This window comes from Trachurus trachurus (assembly GCF_905171665.1).
Source record: "Trachurus trachurus genome assembly, chromosome: 9".
In the NCBI taxonomy this organism is placed as follows: Eukaryota; Metazoa; Chordata; class Actinopteri; order Carangiformes; family Carangidae; genus Trachurus; species Trachurus trachurus.
In genome coordinates this window covers 8,911,244-8,929,808 of record NC_139895.1, presented here as the reverse complement: position 1 = coordinate 8,929,808, position 18,565 = coordinate 8,911,244, and the positions used below count along the sequence as shown (strand labels likewise).

At 40.3% G+C, this 18,565-nt stretch overlaps 1 protein-coding gene across 1 annotated transcript in view; it reads left to right on the top strand.

The window, feature by feature from the left end:
• slc4a4a (solute carrier family 4 member 4a) overlaps positions 1 to 18,565 on the top strand; it is a gene marked incomplete at both ends in the record, with an annotated part of 76,587 nt that overhangs the window by 38,830 nt on the left and 19,192 nt on the right. The window contains 9 exons of the mRNA XM_083979517.1: positions 2,410 to 2,567; positions 3,255 to 3,342; positions 4,255 to 4,409; positions 7,336 to 7,446; positions 9,073 to 9,247; positions 9,366 to 9,499; positions 10,870 to 11,144; positions 16,620 to 16,840; positions 18,333 to 18,446. Coding sequence (XP_083835643.1) covers positions 2,410 to 2,567; positions 3,255 to 3,342; positions 4,255 to 4,409; positions 7,336 to 7,446; positions 9,073 to 9,247; positions 9,366 to 9,499; positions 10,870 to 11,144; positions 16,620 to 16,840; positions 18,333 to 18,446 — 1,431 coding nt within the window. The remainder of the gene's footprint in view (positions 1 to 2,409; positions 2,568 to 3,254; positions 3,343 to 4,254; positions 4,410 to 7,335; positions 7,447 to 9,072; positions 9,248 to 9,365; positions 9,500 to 10,869; positions 11,145 to 16,619; positions 16,841 to 18,332; positions 18,447 to 18,565) is intronic.

The window sequence follows — 18,565 nt, the reverse complement described above, 5'->3', positions numbered from 1 at the left end:
GTGATCGGACACAGGTCAGGGTGTGCAGTTACGCAGGTTTAACCTCTCGACTCAATCATTTACAGATGAACTCTCTGCCAAGGAGGCTCAAGAGCCTCTGATTGGATGTGTTTGGATCTCACCAGTTTATGGGATTTCAGTCCCTTACTGTAGACGTTGACGACAGCGATCGTTCAAGTTCATGATCTGGCTAGAGGTCGACAGATCGATCAGCTTCTCTTTAATTTTATACATTTATATTTATATAGTATGCTGTTTTAGACTCAATGAATACATTTCATAATGACAACAACAACTCTGAAACTGAAACTTAGCCTATTTATATACTATATGTAGGCTATGTGTTGTTTGCTAACAGGCTGAGTCTGATTGGAGGAGATGTCAGTGGTAGGCGATCTAATGGTGATTTAATCCAATAGAAACCCTGGATCGGCTTTAAAACTCTCACGCCATTTTCTGCCTTAATTCATACATTCACGACAAGTGTGATTAGGGTTAGCGTTAGAGTAATTAAATATCATCATGATAAAGCAATTACACATTTAAAAGTGTCAATTAAACAGCCTCATGTTGTAGAGGAGGGTGAGAATATGTCGTCTCTCTTCTCCCGTTAATATATAACACATTAGCTTTCCATGTTAATCTTATCTACTGTACATATTTATGGTTCAATGTCTTTGAAGTTTAAGTTATTAATGATCTCAATCTGCCTCTATGCATGCCACTGTTTTTTAATCATAAAGAACAAATGGCATCAAATGCTGCGTGCAAAGCTGCAGGAATTTGAATTTAATTTTAAAATTTACGTTAAAGGAGCTAGGTTTTGCTATTGCTACATAGCCGTCGTTAGCATTAGCGGCTGTAGAAGCAATATATTGTAATCTCAGCATCAAAGATCATTCCTTTATTCTCAAGTGATGTAAAAACAACACCAGTGTTAATAACACAAAGTCTCTATCACGTTTTTTTCCTTTACTAAAACTAGCATGCTAACTAGTTAGCCCCAACACGTAACCTCATTTTCCGATACCGAGTCACTGTAGCCGCCAATCTGCCCTGAAGACATTGTGCTGTTTAGAGGTCGTGTTATGACCTCTTGTCTTGTGAATGCAACGATGGAGCTTGCACTGATGCACTGATCAGATATTAAGATCGGATATCGGCCCAGATATTGACTAAATAGCTAGACTGGGTATCGGATAATGGGGCCGATCCATGACAGCGTGTCAGCAGCGCGTGCAGCATGACAACAAACCACGTTTTACAAATTAGGAGAGTCATGTTAAAGTCAAGCCTAATGCCTTCACTGTCTTCCACATGGCAAAGTATATAGTTTATTAATTCAACAGTGGTATCGGATCGGTATCGAGTATCCGCCAATACGCTAAGACCGGTTATCGGTATCGGCATAGAAAACAGCAACCCTAGGTCACGTAAAAGGCCATGCCCCCCTCGCCGGTGAAAACAAAGGAGAAGTCCTCGGTGTGTTCCATAGGTGCTAATACAAAAATCCACAATGCCAAAGAGTTGTTGTGTGGTATATTGTTAGTTGAACAACTTAAAAGAACCATAACATAAGATTTTCCCTACTCCCCTTAAGAGAGTGGGACAGAAAAAGACGAGATTTATGGCTTCAGGCCACAAATATTAGCTATTGCAGGAGGTTTCCAGGCCGGTTAATGTTAGACAGGCGAAAAAGACGGACTACGGCGGGATTTGTATTTACCGCCAGTTAAAGCCAGCAGTTTGTTTTCATCGGAATGGGGGCGTGGCCTCACTTGCTACTCTCATCTATTGGTACTGAAAAAGCCGGATCGGTGCATCCCTACCACAACCTGCCCCAATTTTACATACTAAAAAATAACACTAAAAAGGCTAAAAATAAATAATATTACGCTTCTCCAGGAAATTAGCTAAGTCTCAGTTTCAGGTTTTGTTTGGATCATGTCAGTGTAATGGTGTTGCTCAACTGTGCAGAAGATTTCTCATGCACTTACATATTCAAAGTCTGAAAAACTGGAGAAGAAAGAAATAAGTTCTTGTAGAAAGACGTAGATCTTCCAACACAACACACACTGATCCTCGTATAACCACATCTACAGGAAGCCTCTACGTCCCTACATTTCTGTGTTGAAGCTGTTCAGCTCAGCAGGTATCTGACCTCCATCTTTATACATCTGACCATCGCCATGACAGAGAGAAAATAAAACACAAGCTTCATGTTTCTGCTGGTTCATTACTTAGATACAACAGGAGCCTCCTGAGTTTGGTATTTAAGCTGAATGAGATTGTCCTGTTTTGATGTAGCCCGTTTAATTTAGTGGACAGCTTGCTGGTGTGAACGTAACATTTAATGTCAACTCCCTCCCCTCCTCTCCTCTTCTCTCCTTTGTGCTCTTCTCTTCTCAGCTGAGGAACAAGTTCATGAAGAAGTTGCCGAGAGACGCCGAGGCCTCCAACGTGCTGGTGGGGGAGGTGGACTTCCTGGACTCGCCGTTCGTGGCGTTCGTCCGTCTGCAGCAAGCTGTGATGCTGGGAGCGCTGACGGAGGTTCCTGTTCCCACGAGGTGCCACACAGTCATGACGGTCATAGATAGAAACTCATGTTTAATGCAGGAAAATGACAGTTGGCAGGTGTTGGTTAGAGAGGCTGCCTTTTACACACATAATTAATGTTTTTTATAACACACTGACTGAGCTGCTCTGGACTGTGGCCATGAAGAAATTCTTGAAGGAAACTAATGAAGCCGTTGTAATAACTTGTAAATGTTGTACAAAACAACGTCCTGTAGGAATTCCTCAGCTCTGGTGACGTATCTAATGCATCACCGTTATGGCCATACTGACTGTAAATAACACCCTTTATGGCTTTATTGTTGTAAAAAAGCTCATATATGTAGTTGCAAAGTATAGTATGTCATGGTCTATATATGCAGCAGCAGCCTCATGCAGTGGACACATGAAATCTGTCACTTAGACACACATTGCATTACATTTTAGTAGAGAAACACACACAGAAATGATGACAGAGGCGCAGTAATGCTCAAAAACACATTCAATAAAGATGTGCAACCTCAAGAAAATCATTGTTTTTAATGTACAGATGGTTGTCGTGTTTATTTATGTCGTGATTTCAGTGTTTTAGCACAGGTCGACAGTTTCTACTTCAGGAAAATGAAATAAACTCAGATATTTGGCTCATTAATAACAACAAATCAATGACTTCTACTGTTTTTTTTTTTTTCCTTTTTAAGGTTTTTGTTCATCTTGCTTGGACCCAAAGGCAAGGCCAAGTCGTACCATGAGATCGGCAGAGCGATCGCCACGCTGATGTCAGATGAGGTTAGACACGCATTCTCACCTCCCATCTTCCTTCCTTCTTCTTCCTTCCTTGGACGAATCTGTTCCCTCCCTCCAACTTTCTTTACTTCCCTTTTCCCTTCCTTTTTCCCTCCCTTCCTTCTTTCTTCCTTGAACAAATCTGTTCCACCCCTCCATCTTTCTTTCCTTCCTTTTTCCTTTCCTTCTTTCCACAATCCTTTTTCCCTTCCTTCCTTCCTTCCTTCCTTCCTTCCTTCCTTCCTTCCTTCCTTCCTTCCTTCCTTCCTTCCTTCCTTCCTTCCTTCCCTTCGTCCTTATTTCTTCTTTCCTTTTTGACTCAATTGACCCAATCTGTTCCCTCCCTCCTTCTATCTTTCCTTCCTTTTTCCCTTCCTACTTTCCTCCCATCTTTCCCTTTGTCCGGCCTTCCTTCCTTCTTTCCCTTCGTCCTTCCTTACTTCCTTTCTTCCTTGACCCAGGAGGACAACGGGAGGGTTAAATAAATAGATATTTCAATACTTTTTAATCCTATAGATTTAAATGGCATTGAGTTTTTTTTAAAGATTTTTAATGCATAAAAGAGAAAACAAATTAAGCCAAACATGTTTTAATTATTTTAAATAATTTAAATAAGGTGTTCGGCACTCATTGAGAAATAATAATATTCATAATAAAGTTGGAGTTCATTCAGAGAGAGACTGCAGGTTGCTCTTGAACTCAGAAACCTCAGAGCTGTGATGCTGCATTGCTTCACTGGCGCCTTCATACCTGAACATTGTGCTGTGTGTATGTGTATATGTGCGTGTGTGTGATCTGAGTTCCTGTCGCTCAGATCTGATATTGCAGTTTGCTGCCTGGTGGCACTGCATGCTCCAACAGGCCTCTTTCACACTCGAATGCCTCGTGCCCCTCTCTTGTCTCTTTCTTCTTCAGGTCTTCCATGACATTGCGTACAAGGCCAAGGACAGACAGGACCTGCTGGCCGGGATCGACGAGTTCCTGGATGAGGTCATCGTGCTTCCTCCCGGAGAGTGGGACCCCACCATCAGGATAGAGCCTCCAAAAACCCTCCCCTCCTCCGATAAAAGGTCTGTCAGATTAAAAAAAACAGCAACAAAAAAAACCTTTATAGGCGTAATTTAAAGGGATAGTTCAATATTTTGGCAAATTCACCTATCACCATAATCCCTATAGTCATAGCAGTAGGTTTGTTACCTTTAATTATCGGTGCATGTTGTTTTGAGATCAGCGGGGCAGAGACGTGAGCATCAAATACACAATCCGACAACTCCAAAACGCTCTGCTGGACAAGTTGTGACCTGCACATTCACCACGCTATGAGATAATCATGTAACATTAACGAGACGGAGTTGTTTTAGAGGCAAATGCGCAGCAAGAACTATAATCCAGATGCGGCTGCTGGGAAAGGGGATTTCAAAAGCGCAAGTAGTATTGAGTATTTACTTTGTGTGTCGTAATGTTACATAATTATACATGATTATCTCACAGTGTGGTGAATGTGCAGGTCACAACTTGTCCACCAGAGTGTTGTGGAGTTGTTGGATTGTTTATTTGATGAGTTTGATGAGGGACAGGAGACCTGTACCGTTCACCTCAGCTCATGTCTCTGCCCCGCTGATCTCAAAACAACATGCACCGATGAATAAAGGTAATGAACCTACTGCTATGACTATAGGGATTATGGCAATAGGCGTATTTGCCAAAATTTGAACTATCCCTTTAAATGTGTCGGTAGCATCTCATCTTTCCACATCATTTGACAAACATTTCAGAGGGTTGTAAAAAGCGATAGTGACCTACCCAGAGGAAACTCTCGCTCTGTTTATCTCCCTCCTCGTGAGTGGAGATTTCCTCGCTGTGATCTTATCTGAAACTACAAGTTGTTCACTGATTCAACACGGAGCTCAGTCAGGGTGAATGTTTGGTCCCACGGTCATTTATTAAACCCATTTCCATTAACACACACATACACAAAGGTATGGTATGGAGGCCCCGAGGGCTCAGTCAGTACACTGATTACAAATTCAGTTCAAAAGAGATTATGACAGTTTTCTTTTCAGGGCATAATTTGCAGTTGGAAAAATATAATAAATGGCAATGTGGCACAAATATGATGCTGCAAAATTATCCCAAAATAGCACAAATATCACATTGTGGTGATTCCCACTTTTGTTATGTTGCATTTGTAGTAAAATTGGTGAATTTGTCTCTGAATTTGCAGCACGTTTGTGTCTTTGCATGTGCTTTTTCTCAAGCTGCAGTGTTGAGCTCTGCACATGCACATGCACTAGCTGACACGACACACGTTAATGAGTGTATGTACAGTACAAGTGTATGAAACTGTAAAAGCAGGAGACAAACACAGATAATCAGTGCAGGTGTGCGTTCAAGAAAAAAAAAAAAGAAACATCTCTGTGGCTAAAAAGAAACAAAAAGTGAAACACCGCCTACGCTGTGGTGCAGATCTGTTGTGAATGCTGTGTGAGCAGTAACTTTATTAGCAGCAGTTGCAGAATCAGTGAAGTGTATCCAGGTGCAGGGACGTGCACATGACTATAGAGGGGCAGGGGCTCAACATCAGAAAAGGGCAGTATGTAAAAAAATTTTCAGGCCTTAATATCAAAATAAATAAATTTAATTAAATTACAGTTACTATTTAGTCGGTAGAGAAAGCCTGCACGCCTTCCGACTGCAATCAACCTGCTGGACCAATTTCCCAACTTCCTGAAACAGAGTCATGACTACTGAACTGGTAGGCTAAGGCCAATATTGTTGGGGGTAACATGGCTTGCAGAAAAAAATCATGTGAGTGCAAGTGCAAAATAGAAGTAGGCGAAGCCTACAGGCTACACATCTATATATGTGACAAAACCAAGAAATGACTGTGACTGCTACTGTGCATGTTTCAGAACAGCAGCAAAGTCACAATTACCGGTAACTCAACATCTGGAAACAAATTCAAATAGTCAGTGAAGTCAAGCTGAGTGAGTGATTCCTCCTGTTGCTGTTGTTCACTACATTCAGGTGATGTTAGAAAGGAGAGGGGCGGGGCTTAACTCTTAACAAGCAGTTAGCTAAACAAACACAAATGGGCACTTTTCTGAAATATGACTCATATAAGCTGGTTGAATAAGTGGAAGGCGACTTGTCAGAACTGACAAGGAAGTGGTGTTTGTGGTGTTGGTGGCAATAACTCACAATAACTCACAAGGTTCTTATCTATGTGCAACACACGGAGTTATCGATGAGGCAGCAGCTAGTGTCTCTCTCTCTCTCTGGACGTGCATGTGAGGGAGCGCGCACCACGGGGCAGCCCTGCGTATGGTAGATTACCGTGGCATTTCAAGCACTCCTTGGGCCCTATGTGTGCACGTGCCTGTCCAGGTGTACGGCGCAGCGTTGAATTATGAACGAGCAGCGGTGTGGGTTTTATTTATAGCTGCTGTTTGACTTTCTCAGCCATGAATGTTGTTGTTGGCTTCCGTCAGTTTAAACACATCACACTATCTGCAGTGACAGCGTACGACATAAGACAAGATCTGCTTCATGCTATACGCCGAAAAACTGAGCTGAAATCTACATCAGTGGGTATTGTAGGTGATGAAATTTCTTTCTTTCTTTCTTTTTTATTTTGCACAATTTAAAAGAATAGAACATAAAACGTAATAGGTAATAATAAAACAGTGCAGGGAGAGGCAAAAAACCACGGTGGGCTTAAAGTATTTGAAGCCTCCACCTTATAATAATATTAATGTTACAATTTTAATGTACAAAAGCACAAAATAACATGAAAAAATTAATAAAAATTATAGTGACTAACAACAATAACATAGAAAAGAAAAAAAAACAGAAAATATAGAAAAAAACTGAAAATATAAAAAAAAAACTGAAAATATAGGAAAAAAAACTGAAAATATAAAATGAAAACTGTTTTCACCTGAGTCAGAGGTGCTTTATCCTTCATGAACAAAAAAACTGTGTTTGGTTCTTCAGGAAAAACATGTACGCAGGAGGAGACGCTCAGATGAACGGAGACATGCCTCACGACGGCGGTCACGGAGGAGGAGGACACGCGGTGGGGGAGGAGCTGCAGAAGACTGGAAGGTACTGCATGAATAATAGAAACCTGGACCATCAAAATGACTCAATAAAACTCTTATTTTTGGCCAGAAAATGTAAATATATTATTTAATTGGATTAGTGAGAAACCTCCGACTGTAACTCGGTGGTACAAAGACACTTATAAGAGTTTTTCCTATGGAAAGACTAAGTGCCAAATTAAAAGGAAATGACGACACTTTTATGGACATATGGCGGCCTCTAATGATTACCTGCCTAAGGATCTTTTTTTTAATCTCATTTTATTCTTTTCTTTTCATTTTCTACTTAACTTGAATTTTGCCTTTTCATTTTCTCCTCTAGCTCAGACCACTACGTAATGATGTATGCTTATATGCATTGTCGATATGTACAATGTAAATGCAGAAAATAAAATAGAATCTGATTATTAAAAAAAAAGGAAACCTGGACAATATAGATTGAAAAAAAATGTAAAAACATTATGTTGTGATTATACATGCAACTTCAGTTACCTAAAAATACATAATGATGTTGTGACTTTTACCAAACAAACATGTCCCTTTGTGTCTTGACAATATGGTTTGTTGTCCAGGGCGTCTCCGTAGCAACACAACGCTGACACGGCACAACAATGTTATTATGACACATTAACTTTATCAAAAAAAGATTGCAGCTCCTGCAATTCGAAATATTGCACTTGGCAATGTTGCAAAATGTATTACATTGCAATTAATTATAGATAGAGATAGATAACATACATAACCTTATATAATAAGGTAACACTTTATAATAAGTACACACTATTAAGCATTAGTTAAGCATGAAATACTGAATTAATCATTTATAACCCATGGATACTCATTTGTATGTAGTTTATAAACACAGTTAAAAATGCTTTACTCATCATTGATAAACACTTACTTTATTTATGAACTACATACTAATGAGTGTCCATTTGTTATAAATGGAGAATTCAGTATTTATTCATGCTTAACTAATGCTTAAAGCAGAAGTAAGCGATAGCGTCGTTTTGGCTAATGCTGCGTTCCAGGCAGGCTTTTGAAACCGTAAATTACAGCTTCAAGTCACAACTTACGACTTTGTAGCGTTCCAGGCAACCCACTCGTGTTTTTCCGACCTGTTTTACCTGTGAAAGTCACTATAACGGCCACTCGTAACTTCTGACCCGTGAACTCGTACCAGATCGAACTGGTACAACTTCACAGGTCGGAAAAACACGAGTTACGGGCTGCCTTGAACGCACCATAACAGTCCTCGTCCCTACGTCGCCACATTCACGGCGTCCCTTGGCTGCACACACAGCCCTGCATGCCGTTCTCTCTCCTCATTGGATAAAAACTGTAGGATACGATAAATGTTTTCTCTTCGGCTCAGAGCAGAGCAGAGGGACTGACAGACCCGTGTTTCAGTCCAAACACTCTATGTAAGTGATTGCTGTCGGAAGATATAACTATTTAAGACTTATATTAACACAAATATATCACTCACTTCTGCTTTAACTAATGCTTAATAGTGTGTCCTTATTATAAAGTGTTACCAATAATAATAATAGTTTGGGGAATGGACATTTATACAAAATGTAAGTGACACATCTGTTGTGTGTGTGTGTGTGTGTGTTTTTTTTTTCAGGTTTTGTGGCGGTCTCTTCCTGGACATCAAAAGAAAAGCGCCTTTCTTCGTCAGTGACTTCACCGATGCGATTCACATTCAGGCCCTGTCGGCCATTTTGTTTATCTACCTGGGAACTGTGACAAACGCCATCACCTTCGGCGGCCTGCTGGGGGACGCCACGGAGAACATGCAGGTCAGACCGACGCTCTTTCCCACAGCTGTTAACAGTAAAACTGTGGCGTTTCATCATCTGAACGGCCACTTGAACAGTGTTGTGTTGTGTCCTGTTGTGTGTGTGTTGGTGTGTTCAGGGGGTGTTGGAGAGTTTTCTGGGCACGGCGATCACGGGCGGCATCTTCTGTCTGCTGGCCGGTCAGCCGCTCACCATCCTCAGCAGCACCGGCCCGGTTCTGGTGTTCGAACGGCTGCTCTTCAACTTCAGCAAGTACGACGTCCTCCATGTTCTCATTCGTTTTCGACTCACAGATCATTTAGTTTTCAATCAGTTCCATCAATTTTCTCCAGATCTCTTCCATATTAACTTAAACCTTTTGATGAGTTGTTGCACCGATCAAAGCTATTTCTCTTCCTTAACATGTATTGTTTCAGAAAAGTCAAAAGAAATGGTAGAAAATCCACATTAAGGTTTTTATTTAACTTCATTTTGTCTCTTTCGTCAGTAGATTTCTCCTAAATTCACCAAAAGTTAGTCTGACCCATGTCATGTCAGATGTCATTGTAAAGCTCTCTCTCTCCTGAACAGTGATGTAGGCTCCAAAAAATTGTCAATTCCTCCGTATCTGCAACCAATTGTAAAAGTACGATTTACATTAACAATCTATGGGATTTTACAGTACAAGTCTTTAAAGGCCGTTTTCTCAAAAAGAGTTTTTCCTCAGACTCTGAGCCGTAAATCTCCACTTCAGCAGCACTTACAGACACCAAACCTTCCAGTTTCATTCATGTCTATATTTTGAAGGTTTTTACAGAGGGGATTGTTGATATATCATTCAAAGCCTGATTTATACAATGTTTTATTCCTAAAAAATATGGCGAAATTGGATTTTTAGGGCTGGTGACAGTATTTTCTCATTTACAAAGTGATAAAAAGAGATATCCAGAATCCACTCTGTAAAAACTTCTGACTCTAATATGCCAACAATAAAACAAGAATTTTGAAAGGGGCTTTATCCATTGTTCAGATTTCGGTTCTGGAAATGTAAATGCAAATTAGCTCATATTTCATTAGATATTGCCTCATTTACACATTTAAACATACAATTTGACAAAACTTGTAATACAAAAAATATATGTAAGTGATAAACCTGGGAAGTTTCATGGTGATATGATAGTTACATTTTTTACCCTATTCGCCTGTAGTGTCTCCCATTAAAAAAAACAAAACAAAAAAAAAACGCAGCAAAGTAGCTTCAAAAACTAAGATTTTGAAAGAAAAAATTATAATATATCAACATCACATTAGTTTATGAAGGAAAAAGTCTCAATATTTTAAGACAAAATCAAGTTTTAAGGAAATGTAATGAGAATAAAATCAATAAATTAAAATATTTGTATGTTTGTTACAGTTGAGAGGATTTTTTTGTTGAATTTTCAACACGATAAAGTTTTTTTTATCGTGCCTCACTTGAATAAAAGTCAGAGAAGGTCCATGTTTTCTCATAAATAACAACTGTTATGTCCTTAAAAGTTGTTCTACTCAACAGTCGCCATCAAACTCTGTCCTGTAAAACACCTGACTGATTTTATGTTGTAAAAAATTAATAATATTTGTCGGTTGTTTTCTTTTTCTTACAGAGACAATGCGTTCGACTACCTGGAGTTCCGGCTGTGGATCGGTCTGTGGTCGGCGTTCTTCTGCCTGGCGCTCGTGGCCACCGACGCCAGCTACCTGGTCCAGTACTTCACCCGCTTCACGGAGGAAGGCTTCTCCTGCCTCATCAGCTTCATCTTCATCTACGACGCCTTCAAGAAGATGCTGAAGCTGGCTCACCACTACCCCATCAACGCCGAGTTCAAGATGGACTACGTCACGCAGTACGACTGCCTCTGCATGGCCCCCGCCGTTCTAGGTGAGCGCCTCGATGTTGAGCATCTTTAGCCTCCAGGCGTCGGAATAAGCTGATTAGAAAATATATTTATATATTATTATTTTTTTGATGGATCTGTGCTGGAAACAATCAGATCTCTGACATAACATGATACCTTCATACTCTTCAAATTTGGCACAAACTTTAACTGAGACTCGAGGATGAACTCTTAAGATTTTGGTGGTCAAAGATTACATATAGATACTGTAGATATACTTTATTGATCCCAAGCTGGGAAATTACAGCATAAATATAACAATTATTATTGCATACATATCGATTTGCAGCCATTTCTCAAGACTGAGTCATGACAAAATTACACACAAATGGTGTAAAGGGATAGTTCGTGCATGTTGTTTTGAGATTGGCGGGGCAGAGACGTGAGCTGCTCAGTGAACACAATGGAGGTTGGAACGGTGCAGGTCCCCTGTCCCTCATCAAATACACAATCCAACAACTCCACAACGCTCTGGTGGACAAGTTGTGACCTGCACATTCACCACGCTATGAAATAATCATGTAACATTATGTAACATTACGACACACGAAGCAAATACTCAGAACTACTTTCGCTTTTGAAAGCAGCCCAGCAGCCGTGTCTGGAATGTAGTTCTGGCTACATTTTCCTCAAAAACAACTCTGTCTCGTAATGTTGCATGATTATCTCATAGCGTGGTGAATGTGCAGGTTACAACTTGTCCACCAGAGCGTTGTGGAGTTGTTGGATTGTGTATTTGATGAGTTTGATGAGGGACAGGGGATCTGTAACGTTCACACATAGGGCTCTATTTTCGTGAACTAGGTGCAGGCGGAGCGGATCAGGCCTGCGCCTCGCCTTCGCTTCGCCAACGGGGAGTGGCCAGGAGCAGATTGCGATTTTGCTTCGAGACGCAGCGGAGCGCATCCCGCCTACTTCCCTCCCACCGGCGCAAATGGCATAGAGGGAGGAGAGAAGGCGTGGAGTGGGTTTGACACAGCCGAGTCAGATCTTCACCAATCAAATGAGCTCCTCTCCTCGCCTTTAAATCCGCCGCGCGCGCAAGGCGGACGTTTGATTTCACCGTGGAAGAGAAGATTTGAATCAGCACATACAGATTACAGCATAGACATTCAGCACATCTATATCGATTGTCCCGTCACACTGATGACACATCAAAGGCTGCACAGATGAAAGATGAGGATGGATTACTGCTGTGTTGACACTACACGATTATCTGCTATATTTATGTATTTACTTATTGATTTATTGAGCCGCATCGTCACGCGACCATAACAAATAAAACTGAAAACAAATAAACTATCATATCTCACAGCAAACCACAATCAGCCTGGCATAGTGCTCATAGTGAGCAGATATTAACATCTCCCCTCTCAGGTAAATTCTAAAGAAAAAAGAAAAAGAGAGACGCTCCGCGATGCATCCATTACGCACAGCTGTTTGTGCACACGTGTTTAAATATAGGTTACTAAATATGTCTTTATTAATGGAAAAGGGGTGTGAGTCCAAGCTGGCAGTGTCCGGTCACGCGAACAGACCTCACGGGCTGATGGTGCAAAAGTAGTCTGGGAGGGAGGAGGTTATGATGTTTGCTCTGACAGATTGAGAGCTGTTGCCCAGTAAAAAAAAAAAAAAAAAAAAACACACACACCCCTTTTCCATTAATAAAGACACTCATATTTAGTAACCTATATTTAAACACGTGTGCACAGATCACAACATAAACACAGCTGTGCGTAACGAGGCATCGCGGAGCGTCTCTCTTTTTCTTTTTTCTTTAGAATTTACCTGAGATGGGAGATGTTAATATCTGCTCACTATGGTGCCGAGGCTGATTGTGGTTTGCTGTGAGAGATGATAGTTTATTTGTTTTCAGTTGTATTTGTTATGGTCGCGTGACGATGCGGCGCTGGCCCCTAATAAATCAATAAGTAAATAAATAAATAAATAGCTGATCATCTGCAACGGCACAGTGTAGTGTCAACACCTGCTCTTGGGACATCCACGGCTGTCTCAGTCCCTCCCTGGTTTCATCTGTGTTAATTCAGTCAGGCTGAGTTTCCATTACGCAAGCCTTTGATGGTCATCAGTGTGACGGGACAATCTATATAGATATAGGTGTATGTGCTGATTCAGATACAATAAATAGGGGTTATTGTGATGATGATTATTATTATTATTGTTATTATTAATTGCATTTAAATGTGCCTGGAAGTGTGGAAATCTGCCTGTGAGGTCTTGGTGACGTGTCTGCACTGCGCGCTGGGCAGTCAAATTGCCACTGCGCTGGCTGCGCTTCGCCTTGCGCTGACATTAGACCAGGTTGGAGCTGGCGAGCTTTCGGCGCACTCTCCGCGCGGTCTATCGGCAACAAATTGTCACTGCGCCACGGCGAATCTGTCGACACCTCCCCCTGCTGCGCCACCACTCCCATCTCAGCGCACAGCAGTCTGCCAATTTACCGAATCCGCTGCGCACCTTGTTGCACTGGAGGAAAATGCCACTGCGCCAGCTGCGTCAGGGCTCGCTTCGCTGCGCCCCCGTGAGTTGCGCCAAGAAATTAGGGCCCATAGAGTGCAGCAATCTATATAAAGACTATGAAAAACATTATAAAACTACGTAGCAAAAACTGGATGATGATGATGATGATGATGATGATCAGTGCAACCATGAGGTAAATTGTCCAGTGCAAAGGACAAAAAGGCGCAAATGGAAAATTTAAATAAAGAACAAAGGTTAGTGATGATGATACAGTGGAATGAATGAAAGAGTTTGTTGATAAAGTGCAAATAGCTGAGTCCAGGTGGGGATGTGTGGATAATATAAACCAACAGGACATCAGAGTTTAATGTGATCAGAGGAGATAAAGAGAAGTTTGTGATGGTGTTATTAATACTTCAATACAAGACTTTAATACAACACACAGAAATATGCTCCTTCCTCCCCATCCACACAGACTGCAGCACTGTTCATACCAGGGCAGGCAGATGTTTACTTGTGATGAGTGAGCAGCTGCCACCGTCATTGCAGCAGAGTTTTAACACAGTCCAGGAAAACTCTGTGCTGTCTCTTGTTGGTTCAGTTCTGGGGAGACGTTTGCTGCTCCGTCACACTCCTGCAGCTTTTGGCTTCATTTATAATTAATAGATCTCAGCTCAGACTGATGAAAGTGCAGAAAAGTCTGTCTGTCTGTCTGGCTGCAGTCGGTGCAGAGATGCTAAACTTTTCTTTTTTTGAGTCAAATAACAGGCCACACTTTGTCAGCTCCAGGATTTACAACCTGCAGTGTTGTTGTCCTGCACATAAAGAAACCTGCACAGCTGGAAGACGTTTTATTTTATTTTATTTTATTCTAACCTTGGAGAGGTTCAAGTCTTCTCTGAAAACTCACGTACCCTCTTTGGCTTTCAGAGCTGCAGTCAGTTCTGACCTGACCTCATTTGTCTTTATGTTATTTTAGAGTTGTGTTGTTGTATCTTAATGTATTTTATGGACTGTTGACTGACTATCGTGTATTGTACATTACATTGGTGCATTACATTATACTATTGTAAAGCACTCTGGTTGACCTACAGTAGGCTGGTTTTTAAATGTGCTATAGAAATAAATGTGACGTTGTTGTGACCTTGTGACAGAAACTAAACAAACACATATAACAATCAGGCTTCACAACCTTTATACAATATTAAAGAATAAATGAGAAAAGCAAAATAAACCAGATCTGTGTGATATAATACATAGATTTTTTTCCCCGTCTTTCTACATGTGATTTACATGTGTGTTAAATAAAACTGTGTCCTGTGTGTGTGTGTGTGCAGAGAACAGCACGGACATCGTTGGAGATCCGTTAGAGGGAACTTCAGTCTGGTTTTGGAACAACACTGATCTGGTGAGTTCTGCTTCTTCCTGTTTGAACCTGTTTGTTCTGAGTCCTGAACACAGACTTGTTGTTGTTGTTATTTATGGGTCGTGTCCTGTCTGCTGCCTCAGCTCCGACACAGCAGAGTGGCAGCGGTGAACTCTGTGTTTCCACTGTTTTTTTTACTCATTGAAGGACTCTTTTCTCTTTTTTTGTCTCTGTGCTGCTGCTGCGTCACAGATGTGACGACAAACGCCGAGTGGCGAGATAAAGATTGGAAAAGACAGTTGTGTTGCGTTTGTGAGTTCCACAGTGTCACAAGGAAAAGTGGATGGTGTGATAAAAGATAAACAGACGTGTTTCCATTCGGAGGTTACCGTGACTCTGTGAGCTGCTTTGTCTTTATCTCTTTTGAGATGTAATGCAGCTGCTTTTTTATTTTTAATATATGTTAATTAACTTTTTAAGAGAAGAAACAAGCAACAAACATACATTTGGCTTACATAAACATTCAAATCCAATTTTTTACAGGCGACAGATTCAGGAGTAACGTCCTTTAAAGATAAAATAAATACATTATATATACTGTACTGTATGTATACAGTAAAATAGATTGAGGGTATATTGTTGTGTATGATACTGTATATTTACATGTATAAAAGGAAAGGTACACAGAAATAAAAATCTATCAATGAAATGGTGGGGTTCAAGTTTAATTTATTCGTCATATACATTAAAAAGTACAATGTACAATCAATGCAATGTAATGCATTCTGCCATGGCTCTCGCTCAGCCCTTAAAGGGAAAGGGGAAAACATTTTGGCAAATTGGCCCATTGCCATAATCCCTATAGTCATAGCAGTAGGTTCGTTACCTTTAATTGTCGGTGCAAGCTATTTTTAGAACGGTGGAGCAGATCCGTGAGCTGCTCAGAGCTACGCTACGGAGGCTCATGGGATTTCTTGGTTTCCCTCATCAAACTCATCAAATACACAATCCAACAACTCCAAAACGCTCTGGTGGACAAGTTGTGACCTGCACATTCACCACGCTATGAGATAATAATGGAACGTTACCAGAACAGAACGTTACCAGACAGAGTTGTTCTGGAGGTAAATTCATGCAAAACTGCTGATGCACGTTCCCATCGGGGGCAGTTTTTCGGCAAGCGTGTGCTCTAACATGCCACTTTTTAAATCCTAGGTTAACCATGCACATGCCTAGACCATACCATATTGTAGAGTTTTACGGTGCACATTGGTGAGCATAGAAAGGTTTCAAGAGCCACCTAAAGTTGCAGTGCGTGGATCTGGAGGAATATTGCACTTACAGTATATACCTCAGAAAAGTATTTGAAAATAAAAGTTTAATTTGGGACAAACCCCAAAGAGATGGCAGCTCAAGGTCCCTTCAGCTGATTTGCACTTCAAGCGGGTTGTAGAAAGAGTGAAGTTTAGTACAAGAGTAATGTAACCTGTAGATAACTTTAAATTTAATGAGTTGCTGTCTTGAATTTATTGAGTGTCTAACAGTCTTTTTCCCAAGCTTCTTTGTTGGAGCTTCGTTTGCATCAGTACCTGGTTCTTTTTACACTCACGAGTCGACACTTTCTCTGTTTTGTTTCTCTCCACGCAGCCCATGAACGCCACGTGGTCGTCGCTCACCAGGACGGACTGCTTGAAGTACAAAGGCGAGCTGGTGGGGAAGGCGTGCGAGTTCGTCCCCGACATCACCCTCATGTCCTTCATCCTGTTCTTTGGCACCTACACCTGCTCCATGTGTCTGAAGAAGTTCAAGACCAGCCAGTTCTTCCCCACCACTGTGAGTCACCGCTCGCCTCCTTGAAAACCACGCTGAGACGATTTAACCCAACCAGTCACCCGGAAAGAAAACAAATTAGGTTTCCAAATGTCTCCCAACCTGTTTATGTGGGGACGGCAGATTATTACAGCGAAAGCCTCTGTGTAGAGATGCACGATAACTATAGGCAAGGCAAGGCAGCTTTTATTTATATAGCGCATTTCATACCAAGGGGCAACTCAATGCGCTTAAAACAGGGTGTCAGCGGGGTCTTGAAAAGTATTAAAAGGTGATAAATCAATTTTGGGAAAATTAAGACCCTTAAAAAGTATTAAAAAGTCTTTTCACGGCATTATAAAGTCTTAAATATTGAAGGTATTTTTCTGAAGTAGCTGTCCAAGAGTTTGAGTCCTAAAAAACATTGTGTGTGAATTTATTCATTTTATTAAAAACCAAAGATGAACCGGTACATAAAAAAGAAAAGAAGATTGTATGTTTTTGTTTTTTGAGTGGCGCAATGTTTTTTTGTTTTGTTTTTTGATAAAATTTGTCTTTGATTTATTATCCTAGCCTATTTTGAATTCTGTTGTATCTAGTGGTCTTTAGTCTTTATCACAAACTAAACCTGTTAGTACATTAAAAGTGTCACTGATGTAAATGGTTACAGCTTGAAGTTGTGGTGAGGTATTAAAAAATATTGAGAAGGTCTTGAAAAAGTCTTAAAAAGGTATTAAAATGAACTTCAAGATTCCTGTATAAACCCTGTAAAAACAAAACAGTAAGATCAAGTTACAGTGTAGGAGCGCTTCCTGGACTCAAAAAATCTTTTCTTTGGACGGGGCAAATGCTGGTAGAAAAAGAAGAAATATCCAAGGCACTCTCTATGAACAGTTAAAAAGCCTTTATTGCTATGGATTGGTTTAAAAGACTTTAAAAGAGTGAGTCAAAACTTTTTCTTTTTCTACTTTTTCTTCCTTTTTTTCTTCTTTTTCTATTCAACAGTAAGAATTGGAAATGGAAAAAAAAACATGAAAATAAAATAAAACCCCAAATAGTAAAAATTGGAAACATTAAACAAACAATTAAAAACAAGAAAAAGAATAAAAGAAAGTACAGGAAAAAAAAGAAGAAAAAATATAATAAAATAAAAACTAGACTAAAACAGAGCATAAAATATGAGTTTGCAGCATGAAATATTGATTTGTATTAAAAAAAATACAGAAATAAGTCCGATAATGACAAAACTAGAGCCAATTATAATTATTGCTTTTGTTGTGATTACAACAACAGTGTTTCCCATACATTCACTTATTCGTTTACACATTTACGAAGAAATTATTTCCGCCACAAATAGATTTTTCTGCTTTTGGCTCGACCAATATATTAAATTCATCTCTAGTCACTACATCTTAGTTGCTCTTAACCTCAGTTGTGTATAATAAAAAATAAAGAGTTATGGTGCATCCCTGAGCATTTGTGTTTTGTGTTTTGTGTTTTTTTCTCCGTCGCCCAGGTGAGGAAGCTCATCAGTGACTTCGCCATCATCCTGGCCATCCTCATCTTCGTTGGAGTGGACATGCTTGTAGGAGTCGATACCCCGAAACTCATCGTGCCAACTGAATTCAAGGTGAGAGTCACAGTCACACAGGGGCTTTTTACTTTTGATGTCTGTCTTCAGAAATCATGTTTAAATAAGTCCTGAAGGTCGTTTTTTTTTAATGATTTTTGTCTATATAATATGTTTAT